This window comes from Pelodiscus sinensis, chromosome 26 (genome assembly GCF_049634645.1).
Source record: "Pelodiscus sinensis isolate JC-2024 chromosome 26, ASM4963464v1, whole genome shotgun sequence".
In the NCBI taxonomy this organism is placed as follows: Eukaryota; Metazoa; Chordata; order Testudines; family Trionychidae; genus Pelodiscus; species Pelodiscus sinensis.
The window spans coordinates 4,672,493-4,699,490 of NC_134736.1; the positions used below are offsets into that span (position 1 = coordinate 4,672,493).

At 45.0% G+C, this 26,998-nt stretch overlaps 1 protein-coding gene across 4 annotated transcripts in view; it reads right to left on the reverse strand.

The window, feature by feature from the left end:
• Positions 1 to 548: 548 nt before the first annotated feature.
• ARHGEF12 (Rho guanine nucleotide exchange factor 12) overlaps positions 549 to 26,998 on the reverse strand; it is a 112,975-nt gene continuing 86,525 nt past the window's right edge. For all 4 annotated transcript variants that reach the window (XM_075909529.1, XM_075909528.1, XM_075909527.1 and 1 more), the window contains 13 exons: positions 26,843 to 26,957; positions 20,639 to 20,739; positions 20,349 to 20,426; positions 17,664 to 17,739; positions 17,134 to 17,301; positions 16,460 to 16,547; positions 13,477 to 13,566; positions 13,244 to 13,323; positions 12,679 to 12,900; positions 9,900 to 10,382; positions 6,440 to 6,750; positions 5,538 to 5,610; positions 549 to 4,936 (listed from right to left, as the gene is read on the reverse strand). In XM_075909529.1, coding sequence (XP_075765644.1) covers positions 4,926 to 4,936; positions 5,538 to 5,610; positions 6,440 to 6,750; positions 9,900 to 10,382; positions 12,679 to 12,900; positions 13,244 to 13,323; positions 13,477 to 13,566; positions 16,460 to 16,547; positions 17,134 to 17,301; positions 17,664 to 17,739; positions 20,349 to 20,426; positions 20,639 to 20,739; positions 26,843 to 26,957 — 1,896 coding nt within the window. In that variant the 3' untranslated portion in view covers positions 549 to 4,925. The remainder of the gene's footprint in view (positions 4,937 to 5,537; positions 5,611 to 6,439; positions 6,751 to 9,899; positions 10,383 to 12,678; positions 12,901 to 13,243; positions 13,324 to 13,476; positions 13,567 to 16,459; positions 16,548 to 17,133; positions 17,302 to 17,663; positions 17,740 to 20,348; positions 20,427 to 20,638; positions 20,740 to 26,842; positions 26,958 to 26,998) is intronic.

Genomic DNA, 26,998 nt, shown 5'->3' on the forward strand with positions numbered 1-26,998 from the left:
TTGTAAGTTTAGGGAGGCGGACAGATAAAGATGGCATCCGAAGTGAAGGTGAACTCACTGAACACGAACAAGCAGCTCACCTGGCCAGAACACTTATTTCTGTGGAACCAGCAGGGACCACTTGCCTGTACGAAGCAGAGATGCTGGCCGCTCAGTGGGAGAGGACGACGGTGTGGAACTCCAGAGCCAAAAAGCAGACTCTTTAGCTTGACAAGGCTTTGAAAGCATCCTCTTACCAGCACAGCGGCACACCGTTCTCCAGCTGGCCAGGGTACACACCATGTCTAGACATAGGTTACTTGGAGCAGAATGTCTAAACCGTCACGGATACCAACGGGGGCTCTGCAGGGAAGAGTTACTAATCAATAAGAACAATAGTGTTAACTGTGAGAAAGAATCTACTCCCCAAGCAATTGCATCAATGGTTGTACCAAATAAAAAGCTTCCACTGTCAATCAAGTTCTCTCTTTGGAACAGTTTGTCCTGCCAAGGTCTGGGCAATTAAAAAAACCCCAAAACAAAACAAAAAAAGCCAGTTAAGGACTTGGTTCCTTTAAGCTTATTTAATGATATTTGAATGCTTAGATTTTCTATTTCCCAGCTCCTGAAAACAGAAATATTTTAAATGACCAATATTTAATTCCAGAAACATACAACCTTATTCGCTAAGCCATAAAAGAGCTATTTTACAAACATACATCTGGATAATTAGAACAATAAAGTCTTTAGACATTCAAACATGATCAGTAAAAATACAAGATTATTAATAAAGATTTTTTTTGTATTTTTAAAGACTATTTCCAGACTTTTTTCTTCTTCTCTTTAAAGTAAATCTCTGTTAAGAGTACATGATTGTAAGGTGTACAAAGAAAATAAAAATATTCTAGTCGGAAGAGAGTTCCAAAAGACTTAATTCAAAATAAAAACAGCAGTGTGTTGGCTGCAGTATCCCTTTTGCAGTACATCTGCTTGTCAGTTGGCACCTGGAAAAGAAAAGGATTTCTTGGGGGAGTGGAGGAGGCAAGGCAAAATCAGTTACCATCAACACGGACTCTAATCCGGGCTCACCTACATAGGCACCTGGGCAAGACAGCTCTTCCACCCAAAGGGGCCTAGTTACTCTAAGGGTCTGTTTTATGGATGTTGTGTTTCTGTTGGAAACACTGGAAAAAGGCGGGGGGATGCAGTGTAAAAGTTGACCAGGGTGTCTACATTACTCAGACCCTGGGGTTTCACACCTAATCATCCTCTCTGTTCCTGCCCCTGAAATTTTTGGATCTCCTCTCCCTACAGAGAAAGCAACACAGAGAAACCTGAGCAAATGTTGCCTAAATAATATTGCCATCTGTATCATGCCCCTTTTTGTGGGGCAAGACCCTCGGACCGTTACGAACACATACAACCAATTCTTTGTAGCCCCACAAACGAGATCCCGTAACACCAGATAAACACGCTCCTCAGAAGGACTGCAGAGTGCACTGTAGCAACCTTTCCTCTCGCTCCTGATGAAAAACCCCGAGGCATCTTTTCTTTTAGAAAAGCACGGAATCGTAGCAGAGACTGCTACCCAATCCAAAAAGGGAACTCACAATCACAGGCCAGATCACCTCGAGCCGGGCTGGAAAGGGGAATTTACGGAAGGGATAACCCATGGCTACAAAGCAAATACAAAGGAGAAAATGGAAAAGTGCATTTCAACTTCAGCCCTGCAACTCCACTCCAAAACGAACCACGTCTGGAGTCTGCGATACAGTAGATGTGGAATCCCCAGTGATTTCAGGTCACCGTGCTGGGGAAATCAAGGAATAATGCCCTTAACACGAGATTGATCAATATGGGAAAAGCAAGCAGGAGTAGGCATAGCGCAACCCATCACTTCCCGGGAAGCTGGGTTCTACGTAGTGCGCCTTTCGTTGCTAGTTCAAGAAGATTCCCAATATCTCCTCTCTGCCACTCCCATCAGCCTGAAGATTCCCTCGTTTCCCACCATTACCACAGCTGAGAACTGGGACCCTTCCCCTTACCCGTCTGGAGAGGCTGCAGAGGCAACATCCCACCTCCCCTCTTGCAGGACCAAAGGCGATGGCTAAGCTAACATTTTCAGGGAGCTCTCTTCCCCCCTGCAACTCCAGTCATAGTAACATGAGAGCAAGTCTAGATGACACAGTAAGGGGAACAGCTATGCTCTGGCTTACCAGCCCTTCCACTGTTGCCACCTTCTGCGGAGTTGCACCAACACTGAAAGGTGGGATAGCTTCCCCTCCCACCCTCACACGCACACAGAGTGGAAGGAGAGTCTCCCCCACCCCCAAGTACTAGTGCAGGCAAGACAGAGGAGTCAGACAAGCCAAGGCCATGGAATTGCAGACTGTACCCTAAGCCAAGCCAGCATTACAGGTTTTTCCTCTCTGCGCTCTTTGTGCGTCATGAATACTAAGATTCCTGCACCTATTAAGAGGCTGGTGATCTCAGGACTTGGTCTCAAGTTACAATGGCAAAGATGATCTCGTAGGCTCCATCTTCACCAGGCTTTAATCTTGTGTGCAGACAGGGCATCTGAACTCTCTTTATTCACTGCAGCCAAAGGCAGGAGGGGATCTAGGCTCAAGCAGATTGTGGACTGCTCTGCAAACGAATTATACAGGCTAGTATGGTAGGGCTACAGCAACTGCTCCAATTCCTGGAGCGGGAAAATCCGATCTCCTGTGCATCCTTGTCAGAGACGTGCACCACGCCGATGGAGAGAAGAGGGCGAGGGGGAGGAAACAATAGCCATAACATGAAAAGGGCATCAAAACCTAAGCCTGGCTCTGGATCAATACATCTTTGTGGCAGGATCAGGCAAAAGGACATGCCGCATGGTATCAGGCACCATCTGTTACAGCAGTTTAATTTCTGGCTTCATTAGAGCAAGCCTAGATGTTTAAAACGAACCGAGCCATACGGGTGGGTGCAGACCTCCTGCCCGTCTGAGCCTGGAAGCCCCTAACGGATGCTGAGAGTATGTTGATAGGGGTGTAACACAGGACTCCGTAGTGTGGCACTAGCCAGAGGATGCTTCTGCCAGTCTAGACAGAAACCACCGGGCTTATGGAGATCCTCCTGGTGAAACATCAAGCATCACTTCACTTCTACGAGAGAATCCTCCCTGCTCTACAATGGCCCCAGTTTGTGAAGTGGATCCAAACTCTTCTCTGTTCAACCAGTATCAACCTGGAGAAGCTCTTTTGTTGAGAGAAAGCACACACCCAATTGGCTTTTGCTTCACAAGAGTGGAAAAGCAATGTTGATTCTCCGGCATTCGCTACAGGGAAAATGGAGCAGGAAGAATGACCTTTACACTGACCAAAGATACTTCCAAGCACATCATGGTCTATGCAGTAACGCACACTGTCTTGTTACAGCATTCACATGGCAAGAGGATTTATAGGTCTGGCATGTTATTCGGTTCCGGTTGGTGAAATGGTCTTAAAGTTGGGTCCCCTATTGCAGAAAGAAAGAATGAATGTACGGTGCATACTTTAACGTAGCTGTGATTCCAGACGTTTGTGAGGCTAGGAAAATCCTGAACCATCTGTCTCCTAGCAGGTTGTGCCCACCCTAGTACCAGTCTCAGGGCAGGCACTACCAATAACCAGTCTGGAGTGTCTAGTGCTAGTTCTGTTCTCAGCTTGCATTTTTGCAGTGTTAAGTCTTTTGCCCACTCTGGAATGAATTGGCCTATGAGAAGTGCTAGAGAAATGGGTCCGGTTCTAGCAGTTCTTCCTTCTCTGCAATGCACCTATCTGTTCCAATCCGAGAGCACTTTGGTACAATCAGTGCAAAAAAAAAAAAAAAAAAAAAAAAAAAAACCCACACCCAACAACAACAACATAAACACCCCTCACCGCCATGAAACTCAGCAAGATACATCTCCAGGTACTAACATTTACTGGCCCTATCATCAGCAGTACCTGTGACTGACTAACATGGCAGCCAAGGTTCATTCAGTAGTGATATAGTGAGACACCCTTTCCCGCCCCACATTTCTGGGTTTGCATTTTTTCCTGCTTGATCCAGTGAACAGTTATACAAGTGCTGGAGCTCCAAATATTGTTGATCGTTTTAAATCGGAGCCCGTTATCAAGGCCCACAAAGTCAAGAAAAAAAATTAAACCCAGCTTTCTCCTTCCTCCCGCCCATCCATCTCCTTCTCCCCAAGGAGACCACTGAGGGGGGGAAAATGGTTTGTCAGTTTCAAGTGCCTGGCTATTTAGTGCATGGAGAATTCTCATTGCACATGAGCTACAAAGAACAGGCATTCGCTCCAAACGGAACCAATTCACAGGCTGTTGAATGTAGCTCGTTCCCGCCAAAGGTCATCAGAAAACCTTGTTAAATAACTCTGTGTGGCAGCTGGGTTGCCAGCAGGGAGCATGGAGTCCAATCCAGTGAAATCAAGACACAAATACATCCCTCCCCCTTTCTCAGCTCTGAACTCTGGTTTTGGAGCAATAGGATCCAGGGTGCACTAGATTCAAAGGGCTAGAACCGCCACTACCCCATTAAAACAATAAGCAAATAAAAAAAATTAAAATGTGCTTTTGATACACGGAATGAAGTCAAATAAATACATTGATTTTTTTAAATGTCTAAATACATTTTTATATCCTACACCCAAAAGCTCTGTACATTTGGTTTGGTTTTTGTTTTGTTCTGAGTCAAAACAGAATTTCTCATAGCAAGAGGAGGAGGCGAGAACGGAAGAGGCTCCCTTCACTGACACACTAATGCAGCTGCCGCGTCCCCACTTTGCTGGAGCATGCTTAGCACTTGGATGGGCCGCAGACAGCACGCTCTCGTCCCACAGTCCGCATGGAAGCGAGGAGGCACTGATGTGAGGCCAACGTGCTCATCCAACCTTCAGCCGCTTCCAGAAAACATGACTAACTTTCGTCTGAAAGGGAAAGAGACGGTAAGGGAGAAACAGGCCACGAGAGGAGTGAGCATCGCCAACCCTTCAGAATGCGCCGCCAATTCCAAGAGCACTGGTTGCGGGGATAACAGCGTGTGCCAGCATCACAGATATCTGCTCAAACCAAATTGAAAGGGAGCCAGGATGCTGCTGTGCATGGTTTCAACAGGGCACATGGTGCCTTACACACCAAAAAGGGAGAGGGGCCTATCCGGAAGATGTTACCATCTAATTCATCTGGCTTCAGTCCCCAAGTGGATCCAAACCACAAGCCGAGCATCTTATTAAAATGAGGATTGCAGCTGGGGGAACCGGAAAGTGAAGAGATGCGCCTCCTACTTCACTCGTTCCAGTGAAGACAATGCATGATCAGCAGATCCAAGATGGATCGGTTTGATTTATGGTGTTGTGGAACCAGCAGCTTCCAGACAGGCTGAAGCCATAATAAAAATCTCCCAAGGCTTTTGCTTGAAAGATTAATAACTGTCGTTGTCCGTGGTACTTGGGGTCAGCATCCAATGACAACATACATTATCATTTAGAAAGAGCCCCTGGGAGAAGGGATGATGTGTTGTTCATGTACCTGAATGCTCATCTGTGGGGGCTGATCCAGTCGGCCTTTGGCGAAGGAGAGTGGCGTAATTTTCCTCAACTTCCTGAAAGACAAAACCCACGTGGCTCTTTATTTCTGACCTCAGTGAATCTCTAGCGCTAAGAGCAGGAAACAATTTAATGGGAGGTGACTGGATTGTAATACTCATGTTGCTAAATACTTTCCATCACTAACTCCTGCGAGAAGTTCCTCCACTGGGGAAAATCGTCTAAGCAATCCCCGATTCCTTTTGGATCTTCTTTACATTAGAGCAGGAAAGTTCCCTGTTGCCACAATTAGCTGGCCTGTCTTCCAGAAAACAGTACTATTCACGTTCTGTGTGGCTGTGGCAGATGAAGAATAAACCTCAAAATGGGATAGAATCCCCAAGATGTAGCGAAACTGACTTTGAAATACTCTTGGCACAATGGGGCTTTCCACTCTGTTTACACATTAGCATTAGTAAGTAGTAATGGGCAAGCATGTCCAGGTCAGTTATTTATATTTCTTATGCCTTGGGGTAGGTCTACCTTCCCACTCTTTTTTCAACCTTACTGTAACACCCACTGCATTCATTTCCATTTCTCACTTTGGAGAACTGTTGCATCTCCAAACTGTTTGCAACAGAACATACATGTATTTAACATCCACACACGTGTCTATAGTGCTCCTGGTTTCTGTCCATGGGATTTAGGACAAGGAAACAGTTTCAAACCCATCCATGGAGATCATCCAAGCATACACTCCTGCTCTCTCTCTCTCTCGTCTGATCATACAAGCACTGTATTCATGATCTTACACTTCTCCTGGTTCGTGTCTTCTCCCCCCAATTTGCACCTTTTAAAAACACTACATAAGCACTGAAATCTGAATCATTAAAAAAAGCGGTGTACCTTTAGGTGTTCAAGGTTAGCCTCTATCTTCTGAATGTACTGCATCACCTGGATACGTGACTCTACTGAGAAGTGGGGGCTCTGTACATCGGAGCACAATTCGTCCACCTGTGCCCAGCGTGAGGCCATAAATTCCTCAGGAAATGAGGAGCTCCCTTCATCTGACTGGGCGTCTTGTGGGGAAACTGGTTGCTGGTTTGCCGAGTCCAAAGAAGAGTGACCTGCAGTGTACTGCAGAACTAGCGAGGACACCTCCTCATCCGTAGAGCTCTCCTGCACAGTTCCATATCCATCAAGGATCAAATAATTTCCTATTAAGAAAACAGTTTTGTACTAGCAACGCCAGGTCAACAAACTGCTAAAAGTCCGTGAACTAGAGAGACAATTTAAATCAGACTTCAAGGGAAGTGGTGAAAAATTCATCTCTTATGAAGTTTTGGAACAGACTAGATAAAGCATCAGAGAATACCTGGCAGAGCCAAGCCCTGAACTGGGCTGGACTAGACTGGTTCGTAATGGGAACCATTAAAGATGTATGTAGGGTCTGTTTGAGAACCATATGGTCTGTTGCTCGGTTTTTCTCATCAGAAATAGTCAATATGCTGTTCATTACAACAACAGAATCCATGCCTTCTCGAATCATACTGCTAAGTGTCTAAGTGGCATTCATTCTGCTGTTTCAGAGAGATGTTCAGATCGGTTATGCTCAAATTTAGGCTGGCATTAAAAAGTTCTATAAAATAGGCAATATTAATGGGATGCCAATTTTAAAAAAGGCATCAGAGGACTAGTAATTACAAGCCAGTAAATGTGACTTCAGTGTCAGGTAAATTGGTTGAAACCATTGTAAAGAATAGAATAATCAGACACAAACGAACATGCTTTATAAAGGGAAATCATGCCTCAATCGGAATTCTGTAAGGGGGTCAAACAAACATTGATCCACTGGCTACAGTGTACTTGGACTTTCAGAAAGCATTAGATAAGATCTCTCACCCGGGCTCTTAAGCAAAAAATAAGGGGTCATGGGATTAGAGGGAAGGTCCTCTCAAGGACAAGTAACAGGTTAAAAGATATGAAACAAAAGGCATAATTTTCCTCCATGCATTTATCAGTTCTTTTTTGCTGAATGTTAAAGAACACCATCCTCCGGCAAGGAGTTCTACAGGTGCACTGTGTGAAGTACTTCCTTTTGTTTGTTTGTTTTTAGCCTTCTACCTATTGATGTCATTTGGTGACCCTTAGTTCTTGTGTTATTGGAGCAAGTAAATAACTTTTCCTTATTTCCTTTACTTATTTACTTGTCACCAGTCAATTTTATAGACCTCTATCATACTCTTCCCCCGCCCAGTCTCCTCTTTTCTAAAATGACAAATCCTAAGCTTATTAATCTCTCCTCTTGTGGCAGTCATTCCCCATATCCCTAATAGATCAGAAAAGGGCAACAGAAATTATCTTTTTGAGATGAGGCAACCATATCTGCAGACAGTATTCAAGATGTGGGCGTACCATGGATTTACACAGAAGCAATAAGATATTCTCGGTCTTACTCTCTACCCCTTTCTTAAATGGATTCCCAACATTGTTAGCTTATGGCTACTACTGCACATTGGAGTGGATGTTTTCAGAGAATTACCCCAAATGACTTCAAGATTCTTCTCTTGAATGGTAACAGCTAATTTTGTCCCCATTGTTTTAGACGCATAGTTGGGATTATGTTTTCCACTATGCATTACATGGCATTTATCAACACTGCTGTACAGTCACCTAGTGTTGTGAGATCCTTTTGAAGCTCTTCACAGTCTGCTTAGGACTTCACTACCTTGAGCAGTTTTGTATCATCTGCAAACTTTGCTTTCCCCTTTCTCCAGACCATTTATGGAGTGTGTTGAATAGGACTGGTCCCGGTATGGAGCTGTAGTGGACAGTAGTTATGCCTCTCCATTCTGAGGACTGACCATTTATTCCTATCCTTTGCTTCCTGTCTTTTAACCAGTTATCTATGAGGACCTTTCCTCTTATTTGGGGACTGGACTCAATGACCTTCTGAGGTCTCTTCCAGCCCTATGATTCGATGATCCCATGACAGCTAATTTTGCTTCTGAGCCTTTCATGAGGGACTCTGTCAAAGGCTTTCTGGAAATCCAAGTATACTATATCTACTGAATACTGCCCACATGCTTGATGACCCCCTCAAAGAACTCTAGTAGACTAGAACCCCCCCGCACAGTTATCCCAAGGGGTCACACATTTGAAGTGACATGGTCTACGTTGCGCTATTGAGACTCACTGTACAGCACCAAACCATCATTTCTCTGCTCTTTGGAAAATAACGTTCTGTCTACATATTTTTATGTAGCAAGAAGGAAGAGATGAGACATTCCAGTTTGCTGTCTAAAGGATCCTGAAGGAGCTCTATATACATAGTCATGCCTCACAGGTGACTTCCCTACAACCAGGGATGGAATGTACAGATTGTGTAGATAGCTCTTAAAGCCAACGCATTACGAAGAGCAGTGAGGACACAATGGTCTGAGCTCCAGCAAGGGCTGTACAAGGCTGCCTGAACTCCTGGGTACAGCCACACTTAGCTAGCCCAAGCTGATGCCTCTGCAGTCACTACTATTGGTAGCGTGTTAGTGAGATGGAAAATGATACCGGCAATCATGGTGTAGGATGTAGCCAGAGTTGGATCTTCTGACATGTGGTGGAGAAACATTTCAGGAAGTGCTATGACTACATCCAAAGAGAAAGTTATTTTGTAAGTTTCGGTATTCAACTAAGTCCCCATGATGTTCTGCGGGGTGACAGAGCATTGATAGTTGGTAACAAGCATATGTTGCCATACTTTTGGGAATGGAGATGAGCACCACCACTTAATGGAGTCTGAAATGGGAGACTGTGGGATATAGCTTTGGAGAGATCCATGGTAAAAGTATGCTGTCTGCAGACTCTCCCTTTTGACTCACATGGGCAAGAGCCAGAAATTCCCAGTTTCTTCAGCTGTAACCTGTGCTAAACCATTAGCAATATCTGTTTCTCCTTTAATTAGCTACACTTCAGGGGGTTGTGGGAATAAATTAGTTTGTGTTTGTACATAACTTTTAAAATATAACACACTAGTTATTAAGACACGTTCAAAGATGAGAAGAGCTATGTTTAAGTGTCCTCTATTGCGTCAGAAAGGGAGAGTCTACCAGGAAAGCATAACCAGGGCTCGCCAGCTGTGCTGTCCAGCAATCTGTGCATGCGCAGATCACCCGAACCCGGCTCTTCCAGGTTACAATCTACTCACCACGGGTGAGTAGATTGTACAATTTGTCGAGCTCTGAGCATAACTGTGCTTCACTTTAAGAAACATATTTCCTATAGATTTCTTATCTGAACACAATAACGTGTCTGGCATTTGAGCGGGATTGGCTATAAATTTAGTGCAGCGTGTACAAAAGGATATGCTCACCTGAGATCCGTATGTGTACCTCCTCTTCCTCCTTTCTCTCCATTACTTCACCTTCCAATGGAGTCTCATCGCTGTGGGCCTCATGAGCATCAAAGAAGTGCTCTCCATTGTCATCAGCACCCCCCCCTTCCAGCTCGGTGGCAGGGGTCTCCAGGGTCATACTCACATGGTCCGTGACTAAACTGTTACTAGACCTGGTGTGTCTAGATCCCAGCTGCACAGCATCCTGTGAAGCTGGGAATTCGGCTGAAGTCCGGAGGCCATAACAAGCGGAGGATTCATTAGCGCCTGTTCTGGGATGCATCCCGTCTGTTCCAGACTGCTGCATCTTGTCATCAGAAGGCTGTAGTCCATCCTGAACTCCACTCTGTGCCTGGGCCCCTCGGGAAACGGTCCTAAACTTAGGAAAACGCTGCCAGCCTTCCAGCGTCCCCTTCTCAGACATGCCCAGATGCTGCATCAACAACTGCTTTAGCAAGCCCACTGCAAGGAAAAGGAGCACGGAACAGTCACGCAACTGTATAAGCCGTTTCCACTGTGTCTGCAGTTACACTGATGTTCCCTGGGCTCTTCCTGAAAGAGCGCTCTATGTGACTTCTTCTCTCACTGCTACTGCTGCAAAGGTGGGGGACGGGGTACAAAGAAACAGTTGGAGCGTTGTGTGTCTTGTATCACGGGATCGCAAATTGTTTCACAAAAGGTGAAACTAAGGGGGGGAACTAAGGCACAGGCTGGTTAGCGATAGCCAAGAGAACCCAAATCCCCTGACTTCCAGCCCCCAGTTCCAATTGCTACATGATGCTGGCCATGCTGCTGTCCCCTTGAACCTCACGTGGGGTGTATTAGGAATGTTCCGGTTATCAGACCATTAACGTCACAGGTTGAAGTAATGATCCTACTGCAGATTCAAGGAAAGTTACTTTCCATGGCATAACCTTCAAGGTCTAAATGTAGGGAGAGTTTGCATCCCAACAAGTCCATACAAACATTCATAATATCTAAATTATATGGGAGAGTCTTACTTGGTCTTTATCCTAGGATTCTTTGGAGTTTCAGGTGAAAATGACTACGTACCAACAGAGACGCATAATGTAGTCTTAAGGGCTTAGGACAGCTTTAAGTCCATAGTCACCTAATACTCACTGTTTGAGAAATGTTATCCTTCCTAACACAAAGCAGCCACTCAGCTGAATGGAAGGCATTTGCAGAAAAAAGAAAGTGACCGATTGCTATTGCCAGAGGGCTTCTTGCTAAACTGTAGCATTCAGGACAGACATTAGGTCACTGATATTATCTAATGTGCCCTCCCCACTCAATCTTCCTTTAGCAAGAGCTCACGCATTAGAAATACAGGTTGGCTCTCACCTGACCGGTCCCGGAAGAGGGGATTTGCCAGACAACAGGAGGTCGTTCTCCCCTCCCCCCCCAACACCTGCCCCTGCCCAAACCTTGCTGCCGGGCAGCATATGGCCGCAGCCACACTGATTATGCCAGGTTGCCATGGCTGGCTTCCACTCCCGGGCTACTGCAGCCACAGTCCTGGCCCTGCTGCTAGGCAGCAGACAGTCCCAATCGTGCTCCATCCACCTGGCTACTGAGGCCCTGCTGCCAGCAGACTCGCAGGGTTACACTGGGCTCCCAGCTGCTGGCCCTCCTGTCCCAGGGCTCTCTCACCCAGGAACATCTGGGGTCATGCTGGACAACAGATGCTGCCGGACGAGAGAATCCTGGATTTGGGAGGTGCAATCTGTACTTGAAAGCACCCAGCCTTAAAACAATGCATTGGATCCTGTAAAAATCTGATAATATGGTTCAAAAGACTGAGTATAACCTATTAGAGACTGGTGGAGAGGCATGAGACAAGAACTCAGTCCAAGCAGGTATATGGCCCTCTTAGCTCCAGGTAATGAGGAAGTGTTAGACCACTCCCAGTAGCACAGCTGAGTTTTAGAGGCACCATGGCCATCTCAGAGTTATGAAGGACGCATGTTTACGTGCCATATGAACATCAGCACAGTAGCTGAGAGATCATATTTAGGAACATAGGAATAACCATACCAGATCAGATAAGTGGTCCATATAGCCCTGTCTTTGACACAGGCCAATACCAGACTTCTCAGAGGAAGATGCAAGACATCGTCAAGTGAGAAAACATGGAACAACCTGCTCATAGGGGAAGTTCTGCCTAAATTCCTTAATTAGAGGTTGGTTTGCAGCCTATGGCATGAGGTTGGGTGTCACTTTCATACCAGATACAGACACAGACACCCCTTCATTAGTTTGAACTCTAGATGTACTTGTAATCCAAACAAATGTACAATCCCTTTTTGAATACCGCTGGCCACTCGCTGCCTTAAGCAATGAGTCCCACAGGTTAATTGTAGGTTGCTTAAAAATGTTTGTGCCTGAAATAACAATTCTCAGCACTTCCTGCATGAAGCTCTGTTGTGTTCCTCCACCTTCAAAGCACTTCGTTCTCTTGGCGCACAAAGAACACCTCATTAATTGGTGTTATTTTTCCAGTGTGATAGATGGGCACACAAAAGGCAGAGAAAGACTTGCCCGAAGTAAAGAGCCAGTATCTGCAATGTAAGTGAAGCTCAGTCTTCATGTCTAGCCCACTCTGCCTTGCAGCCAGATAGGAACATAAGCGTTTCTACCCTGGACCGACAGAAAACTCCATTTTAGCCCCTGGGATCAAACGGTGGACCTGAAAATTCCCAGATCCAAATCAAGACTCACCAGGGCTACTTCTGCCCATGGCATTGCAATTACTTACAGTCTCTTAGCGCATTCAATGCCCAGCGCTCTTCTGAGATCTGGAGAGGGACTGCCGGTTCAGGGTGAGCAGAGGATTCTCCAACCGTCAGTTCTGTCTGTTGATCTCTCTCAAAATGACTTTCAGTGTCAGGATCTTCTTCTCCCTCGGACTTCTCAGCCATGATTGCTGAAGGAGACTGAGCCTTCAGCATCAAGGGAGGCTCAATTCCCAAATCTGTATCTAACCAACAGAAGAGAGATCATCAAGTTAAATACCCCATTCATATGTTCTGAATTACCTATAGGTGACAACTAAACCACTTTCTCTCATAAGACAATTTAGGGGAATTTGAGGATGCATAACTCAATACCCTGTGCTATAGCTAATTAGCTGAATCTCTGCCCAATCTCCTTACCCGGTAATGTCAAGGTAGCTGGGAAAGATAAGGTATACCTCCGACTGGGTTTCGCCTGCCCACAGGGCTTCTAGTGAAAGCTTTTCTGAGCCAAGAAAGATCCCTATCACATGCAAGACATAGCCCAGCATTCTTGTACTGCATCTAGCATGCTGACTATGCTCTTACCTGGACTCTGCATACTGCTGGCAGGGATGTCCCGCTGTTCTTCTTTCAGCTTCTGCTGCTCCTCTTCCTCATGCTCCTCACTGCAGGAAGAGGAAAAGGACACCACTCTGTGAATCCAATGCATTTCTGCCACCCTAATAGCGTCATCAATACTTGGGTTATCCTGTCCAGGAAAGGGAATTGAAAAGCTACTGGAAAAAAAAAAATCAATACCAAAGCTTATTTTTACTTACTCGCCAGGTCCCGACTGTGGTAATGGAATTGGCCTTTTTGATGCCTCAACTTTTACTGTCCCTGCCATCTCAGCTATCAGGTCCTGCCATCTGCAAGAGACCAAAAATGAGACTACCACCAGACACAGGAAGCACAAAAGGATGCTCTCATGTAATATATTTTAAACCAGCTAATGTAACTGTGGATATTCTTAAAGGAATTAACATTTCTATTTTTTCTATCCTATGACATTGTTTGCCTCAACATCTCGTGGCAGTGAAGTGAATTCCCTGGGTTAACTACGGTGATCTCACCAGATACAAGGCAGATGCTCCAGCCCCAAGAAATGAATGCAGCAACACAAGCAGAAACCATACAGATGCAAAAGTGGGAGATTCAATCCAGCAGCCAGAAAGGAAGCAGATGCAGAACACTATACGCAATCAACTGACGCTTACCTATTCTGCTGTGGATTGCAAGTGCTTGGGATCTGTCATTTTACACAGAACAGAGAAGAGATTTTATTCTTTTCCATCAAGTTCTCAAGGTGACAAAATACAGTAAGGAAGTTTGAAGGAGGAGGGATTTCTGCTGTCTCAATGTAGTTGCTTACTATAGGATGCTTATTAGAATGGAACCAGTTCTATGAATATAGCCCTAAAAGCACTATATATAATGGGTAGCAGGTTTAAAACTAATACAAGAAAGTTCTTCACACAGCGTGTAGTCAACCTGTGGAACTCCTTGCCAAAGGAGGCTGTGAAGGCTAGGACTATAATAGAGTTTAAAGAGAAGCTAGATAATTTCATGGAGGTTAGGTCCATAAAAGGCTATTAGCCAGGGGATGGAAAGGGTGCCCTGGCCTCTGTTTGTCAGAGGCTGGAGAAGGATGGGGCACCTGGTGCTGGCCACTGTTGGCAGACAGGCTACTGGGCTAGATGGACGTTTGGTCTGACCCAGTACGGCCGTTCTTATGCACGCTCTGTTCTCCAAAAAAAAATTTTTAAACGAAAAAGCACAGAACACAGACATTCCCGAAAGACAGCTCTAATTTCTGTGCTTCTGTATTTAATAGTCCATTTGAGACGTCAACTCAATGAATAAAAGCTTAGTGACACCGAAGAAGTCTTTGTTATCCTAATTGCACCTCATTTGAAGGAAGGACCCACAAATTTCTTTGTCCCCATTGAACATTTAAAATTTCTAATTAATGTTTTTACCTCTAAAGGGAATAGCAGTGCTGGTTAAGCGACGCCAGACTGACAGTGCTGGGAACTGAAATTCTCTATTGCAGAAGAGCAAGTACAGTATGGACAGCAGCAATGAAAACTGCCTCTCTACACATACTAATTATAAACCCAGTTCTGGAGGAATTTTATTTAGGGGGAAGGAGAGAGTTCACCCCCATGGCTCAGTAATCCTCTGGCCTCTGTGCAGACAGCCAGTAACAGTGGCAAGTTACTGTCAAAATTGCAGATAGTCCACATGTTGCAACATCTCTTCACAGCTAACCTGGGTGAGCTCCACCAACTCATCTCACAGAACGCAGGTCATTCAGCCATTTAAGGGCAAGTTTTGCTTACTGGAGAATAGGGGTCAGTTTCAAATCTCAAACCACGGCCGCTGAAAGCGCCTATCTCAGTACCAACCACTAAGCCATCAAGTCTCCCAAGACAGTATTTTCCTGGCCTACAATTTACCCGGGTGCATCCAAGAATTACCCGATGTTACTTGGGCCCTTTAGTCAATTTTTGTTTGTCTTCATTTAAATCATTGTTCTAGGGTGGGCTTGGGGATCAGGGGTTCTGTATGCAGGCTGCCCCAGGGAGAGAAGGGACAACCACAGCGGGTTGGGGCCAGGTAAGAAGTGCCTCTCCATGGCTGCTGCAGCAGGCACAGCTGAGGCAAAGGTGCATGTCCCCTACCTGTGGGACAGAGATACACAAACAGACAAACTCACTGAAATATATGTAGATAGCTGTCCCTTTCTCCAGCTCTGTCCCCCTGCTGGCGCAATGGGGTTATAACTGTCCCCACTCCATCTCTGGCCCCTTGCTTCCCCCACCACTGTGGTCATTCTGCAGTAAAATTCCCTCCTACTAAACACCTCCCTTTCTATTGTAGGAGTATCAAATTCCAGGCACATCCCATTATCCTGGCACAACCAATCCCTGACCTTGCTTTAAGTGATGATCAGAGGAAGCCGTGTACCACATTTGGAGGTCCTAGATCTCACCATTTGAGAAGAGTTCTTGACCAAAAAACTGGACTCAGACAGACAGATACTTATTTCTAAGCTACATGCTGAGATGGGGTGCCAGAATGTTTTTGATGCATTGGTTTCAAACTTCTATGTATACAAGCAATTTGCATCAAAGCTAACAATCCTGGATTTTCCTACTGACCATGCATTTTATATTGCACCATGCTGATGTACATAGCACTGTGCAATAGGTATAAAGTAGCATACAAACAAAACCATTTTTACAGTCCCATGACAAAGCACTTCTACCAAAGATTGTGAAGAACAGTTCAGACAAGAACTGGAATTCATAAGTGGCAGCGTGTTCCCTGCCACTCGATAACATGTCCCAGAATGCTGAAGGTAACCTGGACAGATGGCAGATTCTAGGATTTTGCATAGAGATGCAGGACTATTGCATTGATTCATTTGACAGTTATACCACATGGGTCTCATTAGCCCCAACTTACAAGGATTTAAAAAAAGAAGGGCACTTGTAAAGCAAGAAGAGGGCTAGGAGTGAGACGCGAGGCATAATGGAAAATTTCTAGCAACCGCCTGAGCTGGCAAAGAGTGCCAATTGTTGTTTGTAACACTTGAGGAAGATTCCTGATGGGGTGACAGGTTTGGACACTAGCGCTGTGCACGAGCGGAGCGCCAGATAATTCACAAGCCCCTCTAGAGAGGAACTACGACTCTCGTAGTGGGAGGTTAGATTTCTCTCTTTCCCCACAGCAGAGGTAACGGAGCCTATAACTTACACAGTCTTTTCAGAAACGGTCTGTGCCACCAATTCATAAATCTGGGCACCATTTTCTGACATGGAGATGACGAAGAAAGCTTTGTTATCTGGAAAGACACAAGAGGAGAGTCATTTCATCTGATGCCTTGGATAGTAAAAGCATATGAGTATCTGTCTGACTTCAGGGGATTTCAGATACAATTGTTCAGGCCAACACAATATACTGCAGGAAGATTCTGTCAAGTCAATTAGCAGGCTAATTACATCAGTACAAAGGAGTTTCAGTCTCAGACACAAATGTGACACTGGGTTCCAGGCCTCACGCCGTCCCTCCCCCCCAAAAAAGAAAGAAAAAAATTAGCTATTGGTCCTCATGGCTCTTCCAGCCAGCCAGCTTGCCCTGTCACCTTTCCCTTCTCCTCTGGCCGGGAAGGGGGGGGGGGGGGGAGAGAGAAAATCACAGAATGTTTTATTTCACAAACATTAACAAGCGCTCAAACACCTCTGTAAGGATACTGCCCCGTTTTACAGAGAGATAACATACAGGCAGGTTAAATGGCTCATCCAACATCAATTAAATCCAGGAGTTACAACTCCCACTTTCCCGCTCCAGCTCCTAAAGCCTCCACCCTCAAAGGGCCTTTGTTTTGCATTTCTGCTTACTCCAAAATTGTGCCCATTGGTTGCACTGACCTGTGGCCACCTGGCGAACCAGCACAGTGTTCAGCTTGATAACAGGACTGAATGTGTGTTTGATGTCAGAGGCAGATGCCAGGATCTTACTGTGACACCTCAGCACCAGTTTATCATCTTGCTTTTGCAACAGCACTAGAATATCCTCCAAGAGCAGTGTGTAGAGATCTGCAAAGGGTTAAAGTAGGCCGGGAATGAGTTAAGGAGTCACTCCTACAGGAAAAAACCCAAAGGGATGCATTTTCTATTCTGCATGCAGACAGTCAGAGCTGTGCCAGCCTAAGCAAAGCTTGCAACTCTCTCTCAGCCACAGCAGAGAGCTACAGATGGGATTGGCACATCTCCCGAGCGCCTGGGATACTCTGGCATGTGTCAGATTTGACAAGAATTACTGAATCAGCTCGAGGAGCCGACACGCACGTGAGGAGGCAATGGTACGACCCATAGTTGGGAATCACAGCTACGCTGTATCCTCCCCCACCCATGGTCACGGACCCGAGGGTAAGTCTGCTGGTGGAAGGAGGGCTCACCAATAGTCTTGTCCCGATTAACCTTCCAGGTCAGAGGCCCTTCGTGAATCATCTTCCTCTTAGTTAAGTCCAAATTCTGCCAATCCAGCAGGAGAGAAAACAAACAAAACCAACATTCATAGAAGGTCACCACATGAGACCATTGGAGGCAAAGGTAAAAGGCACTGCTGCCAGGAGACCAGGAGGTGAATCCAGAGCCAGGGAAGATTTAGAATCTGTGGTAAGTGCATGAACGTAGGACCTGTGGGTTGCTTCAGTCTTTGGCACTCCCTGACCTTATGCCATAGGGAAGAAATGGCTATTTTCCCTCTTGTGAAAGGACACGATTCTCCCAGCCAGTTTCAGGCACAGGGGGATGTCAGGCCTATAAATGGAAGCTTTATGGGCAGGGTGAATGTCAGTGGCACTGGAGCCAGGACCGTCCCACTTTTAACTTGGGCATTGTTTGAAGGGACAGGGGTCTGCACTGTCTGCAAGCCTCAGGCAGACATGGAGAGCACCAGCTGGGGCAGCACTCCATGAGGAAGGGAGCTTGCCATGGTTATCAGCTCCCTAGCTCCAAAGTGCAGCCCCTGCCGGCGACAGTCCATGCCTGCTTGAGGCATGCAGCCTGGGGGGTGGGGGAAGGTACACTACCCTGTCCCCTAAATTATGCCCAGGTTAAAAAGTGCCCCCCCCCCCGACTTCTACAAATATGTTGGCACCCTCAGTCAATGTGATAACAGGGGATGCCCTGCCTGTGGCAAGAGGGCACTGGGAAGGTGAGCAGTGCCCCCCAAGCATCATGGGGTAGTGGCCAGTGAAAGCTCCTGGGTAATCTCAGAGCAGGACACATGGAAAGAGGCTGTGGTCTACAGCTAATATCAGGGTATCTGATGATTGGATTTAGCCTCAAACTAGTGGGTGGATCTATAGTGGGTTTTTCATAGAGGGGACAGTTTCCAAGGTCTGTATGGAAAATCAGGCTGGATCCTGTGGTTTATGGCTTTGAAAATTAGATGCAGGATGAAACTAAAAACTGGAGACTTTCTGACTTAAGTATCTTCCAGTTATAATGAGGTTCTGTTTGAACTAATATATGGAGATAGACCTCTCTCAGAGCTGGAAGGGACCTTAAGAGTCCAGCCCCCTGCCCTCATGGCAGAACCAAGTACCATCCCTGACAGATCTGCCCCAAATTCCTAAATGGCCCCCTCAAGGATTGAACTCACAACCCTGGGTTTAGCTGGCCAATGCTCAAACCACTGAGCTATCCCTTCCCCCCACAATTGAGTGGTTTGTGTGTAAAGCCTCACGTGGCCTAGGAATTCTTGGAGGCGGCGCAATTTCTTTTCACTGAAACTCCGAGGCATTATCATGATCGTGACTGTTTCTAGCAGTATTTTGTTAACCATGTACACAAATAATAAGAACTTATTTAAGTTCATTACTGCTTCAAAACATGCACCACAAGAGAGGACTGCCCGCAGCAGACTCTGAGGAATTAATTGTTCTGATAATCTGCTAGACTTCATAACAGCATTGAATTATTCATTCATGTTAGGGCTCCTAACTCATCTGCAGACAGTGGAGGCAGTCATTTTCATTAGCACTTCCTTCCAAGTCTTAGAAAAATCTGCCATTTTGATATAAACTATTTCCATGGGTTCTTGATTTCATGACTTAAAGAATTTGTGCGCCTTTTTGGTAGTTTGGAAGACCAAGCAAAAGAGTTTTATAGTGAACTCAGTGAACCTTAAACCATAAAAAAAACTCTTTGAATATTATAGCATGTTAGTGACCACGTGGAAGTTATAACAGTGCAAGAGAGAGTATACACCCTATGAGAAGAGGAACGCACAGTGTATATCCTGACAATATTTTATACATTTATATAAAAAGGCACTGCCCTGACCCTAGATTTTGGGAGCCCTTTTTCCCCCTACAAAACTTTATCAAAAAGTTACGAACTCCTCTGCTAGACCCGCTGGAGTTTAAAGAAGACGTGCCACCAAGCACTCTAGGTCCAGATTTAAAAGCTCAGCTGCCTCCTATATCATCGGATCTTCTACGTGAATCAAACATAGCGACAAGTTCCGCGTGCAAAGCCAACAGCATCTCTAAGCTTTAGTTCTCCCCGAGAGCTTCCCAGTTCTGCCCGCAGCACTTGCAAGTATGAGAGAATGTAGCATGAGGTGTATGAGCTCTTTCAGAAGGGGATATGAATGCTGTCAATCAGTTTGCTCTATGTGACATACAAGTGAAAACCTAGTATTCCATAGCAGTTTTGTTCCATGACATTTACAAGATCCACAAAAACTCTTTGCTTTTCTCGATTAAGTTCGTGGAGACTTTCGAGAGCTACTAAGTGTTCCATATCAGATGGGGTAGCTGTGTTAGTCTGAATCTGCAAAAGCGGCGAGGAGTCCTGTGGCACCTTATAGACGAACTGAAGTGTAGGAGCATAAGCTTTGCCCACGAAAGCTTATGCTCCTACACTTCAGTTAGTCTATAAGGTGCCACAGGACTCCTCGCCGCTTTTTAAGTGTTCCATTTAACCTTTGTCTGAAATCTCTCACCAAAGACTCTTCATGAGACATTTAAAGTGGAATATGTTAAACAGAAGGGTATAGAAGAAACTATCACCAATTTAACTACCGGGGGTCACAATCCCAGCCCGGCAATCATTTCTGCTCTGTCACTCACCCTGTGCTCATCCAGCATAGGGTACTCTGACTGCTTCAAGTAGGACAAGTCAAGGCGACGCTGATAATCTTCCAGACGCTGGAACACACATAACGAAGACACGGTTACACTGGTTTGGGACAACTTGGAAGAGTCAAGCAGTATATGCAACTATTGGAATGTCTAGATCAGAGCTAGGGATTCCCCAATGGGCTTCATTCCTTTAACCAGAGTATTAGCAATTCTGGATTTTCTCTCCTGATTTCCCCATGATCCACCCTTCCCATCTCTTTCATTCCTGCCCCTCCTACCTGCTTATTCTCAGATTCTTTGACAGCCTGATTCACATAGTTAAGGATCTGACGGCAGTGATCTGCTGCTTTCTTCACTTTCTCCTTCTCCTCAGGCCGTTCTAAAAAGGGCACAGAAATAAAGAAGAGGTGATCTCCAGGGGAGGGATAAAGGGAAAATTAATCAAGCACACAAAACCGCAAAAGTGGCCATCCTTGATCAGACCAATGGTCCATTTAGTCCAGTATCTGATGTAGCATACTGGTGTCAAGTTCAAAGAATGAAGCTGGACTACTCAGACTTCTAAAAAATGCACTGGCAGACCCAACGGGGGTGGGGGAGGAGGTATTGAGTGTAATTAGTAGAATTAACCGATAAGCATGTGCTTATCAGTTAATTGTTTAACTGGCTACACTATTACATCCCTATTATGGATGGCAATGGACACAGGTCCATGATACCAAATCAAACAGTAGAAGTGGCATTATGTGAACGCCTCCTTCCTCAACCCCTTCAAAAACCAAAACAAACCAAAACAGGACATAAGGACTTTCCAGAAAATGTATGCACTTCATCAACACCTGCCCAACGAGAATTCTGATCTCAGAGTAGTTTTCTAGATTTCCATTGTAGTTCCCAGGGAGGTAGGTCAGGGCAGAGAGAAAACGCATAAAAAAAAAGTGCATCACTGTATTTATGTGCTGGAAAATATTCAAAGAAATGGAGGAGATCGCTCAATGGGGAGTGCCTAACATCAGATAAAACTACTTAGACTTTGAAATGAATGTGAAAACGTGATCAATCGTTAATGGCAAGCAACCTTGACTAAAAATTAGAGAAAAAGAAAAACTGCAGCTACATACTGCAAACTCTTCCATAAAGGGTGAGCATTCTAATAATTGGAAGAGAGAAAAATTCTGGGCAAACAACACTGAAGTGATGTTATGGTTTCCTACAATTGCCATCTTGTTTATTTTGTTTGGCATTAAAGTGATGTGCATCCCAGGCTACACCCATCTTGACAGGTTACCACATATCCCATAACAAGAGAAGAAACAGACACCCATCCACCCAACACTGAAGACAGTCACATGACTGTGTATACAGCCATACATACCTGTGAACCTTACTGATTCTCACCAACAGCAAGGCCTGTTAAGAATCTGTGACTTTTGCTAATTTGCATATACACAAGTACAACAGGGGAAAAAAGGGATCACATTTATTTTGCCAACTATGGATTAATTTTTATTATCTGTGATTACTATATGCTGGAACATGTATATTTGGTACAAGTAATTAAATATGAATAAAATCAGGTCTCGCTACAGCCAGCATGTGTTACTGAACCTTTGTTGAGAAGGGTGCACCTGGGATTACTGCCCAAGCTTTGGTGCAGTTTGCAGGCTAAGCAGGGAGAATAATGGATTTTTCTGTTCACTGGCCATAAAAAAAACAACTGTTCCAGGTCAAATCCAAAGTGGAATTTTTTCAAAGTTGAGAGAGAAATGTCTCTAATCCATCTCCCTGTGCTAAAACAAGGTCTTTCTGATAAGTGTTTGTTTAACCTGTTTTTAAAACCTCCACTGACAGGGACTGTATCACCTTCCATGGAAGCTCGCTGCAGAGCTTAGCTACTTGGATATTTAAGAAAAAATAACTGTCAAACTTGAATTTTCCATGCTGTACACGAAGCTGCCTGCAACTTGTCCTACCTTCAGTGCACATGGAGAACAACAACTCATGAGTCTTCCTTATAGCAGTCCTCAATATATTTGATGACTATTACAGAACCCATACGTTATTTTTTCAGGACTAAACATACCGGCTGTGTTTACATTGGTGCGATCTTGCACAAAAGCGGCCGCTTTTGCGCAAAAACTTGCTGCCTGTCTCCACTGGCCACATGTTCTTGTGTAAGTAAACTGATGTTCTAATGTATGAAATCAGAGCTTCTTACGCAAGAGGCCAGTGTAGACAGGTAACATGAATTTCTTGTGCAAGAAAGCCCTATCGTTAAAATGGCCATCAGAGCTTTCTTGCGCAAGAGAGCGTGTACACTGGCATGGATGCTCTTGTGCAAAAGCGGCCGCTTTTGTGCAAGATCGCACCAATGTAGACGCTCTCTTCTGAAAAGAGTTTTTGCACAAAATCGTGCCAGTGTAGATGAAGCCGCCCAGTTTAACCTGTCCTCATAGGCCAGGTTTTCTAATCTTTACACACCTCTTCCCTATTTATTTGTCCTTATCTTCCCTACAGCATGGTGCCCAAACTGGGCACAGTATTCCGGGTGAGATCTCACCAGTGCTGATTAAAGCAAGACAGGTATCTCCCGTGTGTTACCTATGACGCTCCTACTAATATAGTCCTGAACATTAATCTTTTTTTTATAACTACATCACATTAGGCAGGAACTCATTTAATTTGTCCATCTATTATAATACCCATATCCTTCTCAGCAGTACCACCACTTAGCCAGTTCTTCCCCATTTTGCAATTCTGCATTTGATCTTTCCTTCTAAAATGAAGTTATTCCCAGCTGTCTTGATTGAACTTCACCTTGTGGATTTCAGACCAATTCTCTAATTTAAGACCTTTTGGAAAACAGGATTAGAATTCGAAAGTGCTCAGAACCTCTCCCAGTTTAGTAGCATCTACAAATTTTATATGCACGCTCTCCAGTCCATTATTCTACACATAAAAGAAATTATTGGAAAGTACCAAAACCAGGATGCAGCCCTATTAGATTCAACCAAACAACAAACCATTGATATTTACTCTGAATAGCCTTTCAACCAGAAGCCCAATTTACAGTAATTTCATCTAGTTTGCTTATGAAAATATCGTGTAGGACTGTGTCCAAAGCCTTACTAACAATCAAGAGATATATCTACAAACTTTGCTTGTATCCTCTAGGGCAGTGTTTCTCAGCCTTTTTTATTTATTTATTTATTTTAAATAAAGTACCCCTTTTTCAAAACAAAACAAAAAGTTATGAGTACTCCCAACACCTACAGTTTTCAGACAATTTTCTTCTACCACTGCGACAGATTAGTTTAAACAACTTAATCATCGCTGGGCAGGAAATGAAATTTTGGGATGTGAAAAATACAAAAATAATAAAACACTGTAAAACAAACAAAAAATCAGTTTTCTCCAAATTTCAGTTGTATTGACGTACCCCCTGGACTTCTCTCGAGTACCCCGAAGGGTACTTGTACCACTGGTTGAGAGACACTGCTCTAGGGCAGCAGCTCTGTCAAAAAAAGGCAGTTAGATGTGTTTGGCATGTGTTAGATGTGTTTGGCATGATGTGTTCCTCATAGATCCTTATTACTGAAGTTGGATTGACTGGTTTTGAACTCCCTGAGTCCTCTTTGGAAAAGAAGTGCCAATAGATTAGCTTTTCTCCAGTTCTCTGGGACTTCACCCATCTCCACGAATTCTTCAAGAATCGCTAAAGTTCCAAGACTGCTACAACTAATTCCTTAAATATATTTGGGTGAGCTTCATCTGCCCTGCTAACTTGCAAAAAAAAAAAAATCAACCTTGCCTAAGTAGTCTTTAACATGTTCTTTCCTTATTTTGGCTTGCAGTCTTCCTCCCCTCCCCCCCTCATTGAAGTTAGCTGTATTAAGTTCTTGGTCACAATTTACCTTTTAAGCAGAGTCAAGCAAACAAGGTATTAGAACACCTCAGCCTTCTTGCTGTCATCTGCTATTATCTCTCCTTTCCCACTAAGTAAGCAGCCTTCATTTTCTCACACTCATAATGCATTTACAGAACCTCATTTTATTGCCTATGTTCCTTGCTAAGTGCAACTCATTTTATTCCGTAGTCTTGCTGCTTTTGTCCCTACCTGTTTCTGCTATTCTTTTGTTCTCAATTCTTACCAACTTTCACACTTTTTGTAGGATTCATTTTTGATTTTCAGGACATTAAAGAGCTCTTGATGGAGCCATTCTGGCCTCTTACTAATCTTTCTGTCTTTCCTTCTCATGGGGATACTTTGTTGTTGTGCCTTGAATATTCTAAGACATTGCCAATTCTTCGGAACTCATTTTTCCCTTAGATTATCTTCCCATGGGACCTGATCTACCAGTTCTCTGTTAAATTCTGCCTTTGTGCAGTCCACTGGATTTATTCTGCTGCTTTCACTCTTTCCGTTCCTTATAATCTACTGTTTCATGATTATTAGCACCCAAAGCATCTTCAACATTCAGATTCACAGCCAACTCCTCCCTGTTAGTCAGAATCACATTTAAAATGGTTGTCTTCCTGGCTACTTCCTGCACCTTCTGAAATGAAAAGTTGTCCCCAATACATTCCCAAGAACTTTTTGGGTATTTTGCTGTACAGGCAGTCCCCGAGTTACGCGGATCTGACTTACGTCGGCTCCGCAGTTATGAACGGGGTTTGCTGCCCGTCTCCCTGGTCTGCTGGAGACCAGCAGACCAGGAAGATGGGAAGCAAAGCCTCTGAGGACGCCGGCAGCGGGACAGCCGCGGCACGTCTGGGCTGTCCGCTGCCCGCGTGCTCCGCAGCTTTGCTCCACGTCTCCCCAGACCAGGGAGACGGGGAGCAAAGCCGGGGAGCACGCAGGCAGCGGACAGCCCAGATGCGCCGCGGCTGTCCCGCTGCCGGTGTGTTCCGCGGCTTTGCTCCCCATCTCCCTGGTCTGCTGGTCTCCAGCAGACCAGGGGGACACCTGTGGTAGAGCAGCTGGGGCGCTGCTAGTTGGTCCCGCAGCGCCGCTCTGGGTGCTACTCGACCAACCCGGCAGCACCCCAGCTGCTCTGCCCCAGGCGTCCCCAAGTCAGTCGCTGCTGAAACTGACCAGCACTGACTACAGGAAGCCTGAGGCAGAGTTGCTCTGCCCCGGGCTTCCTGGAATCAGCCGCTGATCAGTTTCAGCAGCAACTGACTTGGGGACGCCTGGGGTTCTTAAGTTGAATCTGTATGTAAGTAGGAACTGGTGTTCAGATTCAGCCTGTTGAAACTGATCAGAGGCTGATTCCAGGAAGCCTGGGGCAGAGCAACTCTGCCTCGGGCTTCCTGTAGTCAGCGCTGGTCAGTTTCAGCAGCAGCTGAATCTGGACGCCAGTTCCGACTTACATACAGATTCAACTTAAGAACAAACCTACAGTCCCTATCTTGTACGTAACCTGGGGACTGCCTGTATTACTTTTTCAGCAACATCTGTGTAGGTCTAGTTCCCCGTTATAAAGTCTTGTGTTTTGGATATTTATATTTGTTCCAACTTAATTGTTTTTAAGTTGAGGCATTGAGAAAAGTTTAGAGAATCAGATTCACAAAATGGTTGGGATGAGCAACTCTTATAAATCAAACATATCACTGGTGTCAGGGTTTTCTCCTGATGAGAGAGACCTGGGTTCTATCTGATGTGTAGGAAGCATGTAAGCTTGGGTCTCCCACAACCTAGGAGAGTGCCCCAGCCATCAGGCTATGGAATAGTCTAGCATGGGTCTTTCTTAATTCCTTCCACTGACAGTGTTCTACTGTGAAGAAAACAATAGACACTGCAGCAGAGTCTTGGGTCTCCCACATCCTGAGTGCCATCCTGCTTCAGAATCAACCACCCTGAAGCAAAATGAAGTTTTTCCTAACAGTGCAGAAGGAAAATGATCATGTCAAAACAAAACCTAAGTGTTCACATTTTTCAGTTTGGTTGAAGCTAGTTGGCGAACTTGACAAGTTCGTGAACAGTTTCAGGTCCATCGTGACTGCATTTGCAAATCAAGTGCGCAACTCTAGTTGCACAGTGTGCGTTTTAGCGACATACAGGGCTGCAAGGGTCTGCAGCATGTCTCCACCTTACAACCGCCCCTGGAAGACCTGAAAAGTGGTATGAGTAGATGGGTTAAAAGTCTACCGATGTCCGCTGTAAAGACAGAACCTCGGCAACGTTCATGCTTAGATACATGACAAGTACATTAAAAATGCTTACAGACTGAATATTTAAGCTTTCGTTTTGAACCTTATTTCCCAAGTGGTGTTCTCGCAGGGAGTGGATGTTAGAAAAGGCATCAGAGAGGCTGAAGGATTCAAGCTGTGGAGCAAAAGGGAGCCAGGCCGTGCAGAGAGCAGTCCCTGACCCATGGCGGTGGCCGATGCATTATGCATACATTTTTAAGCACCACATTTCTTTGGCAAAACTGCCACGATTCACGCACGATAATGGTGCCCCAGTGGAAATGCTCTACCTGAGTACTTGGCGATATTATCCAGCAGAAGGGGGTACTTAGTCAGCCTCTGCATCTCAGTGGGAATGATATCCTTCAACTGCAACCGGCGACACAGTGGATTGCTCTCAGCATCCTAAAATTAAACAGCGTAATAATGGCATTTGTCATTTTTAT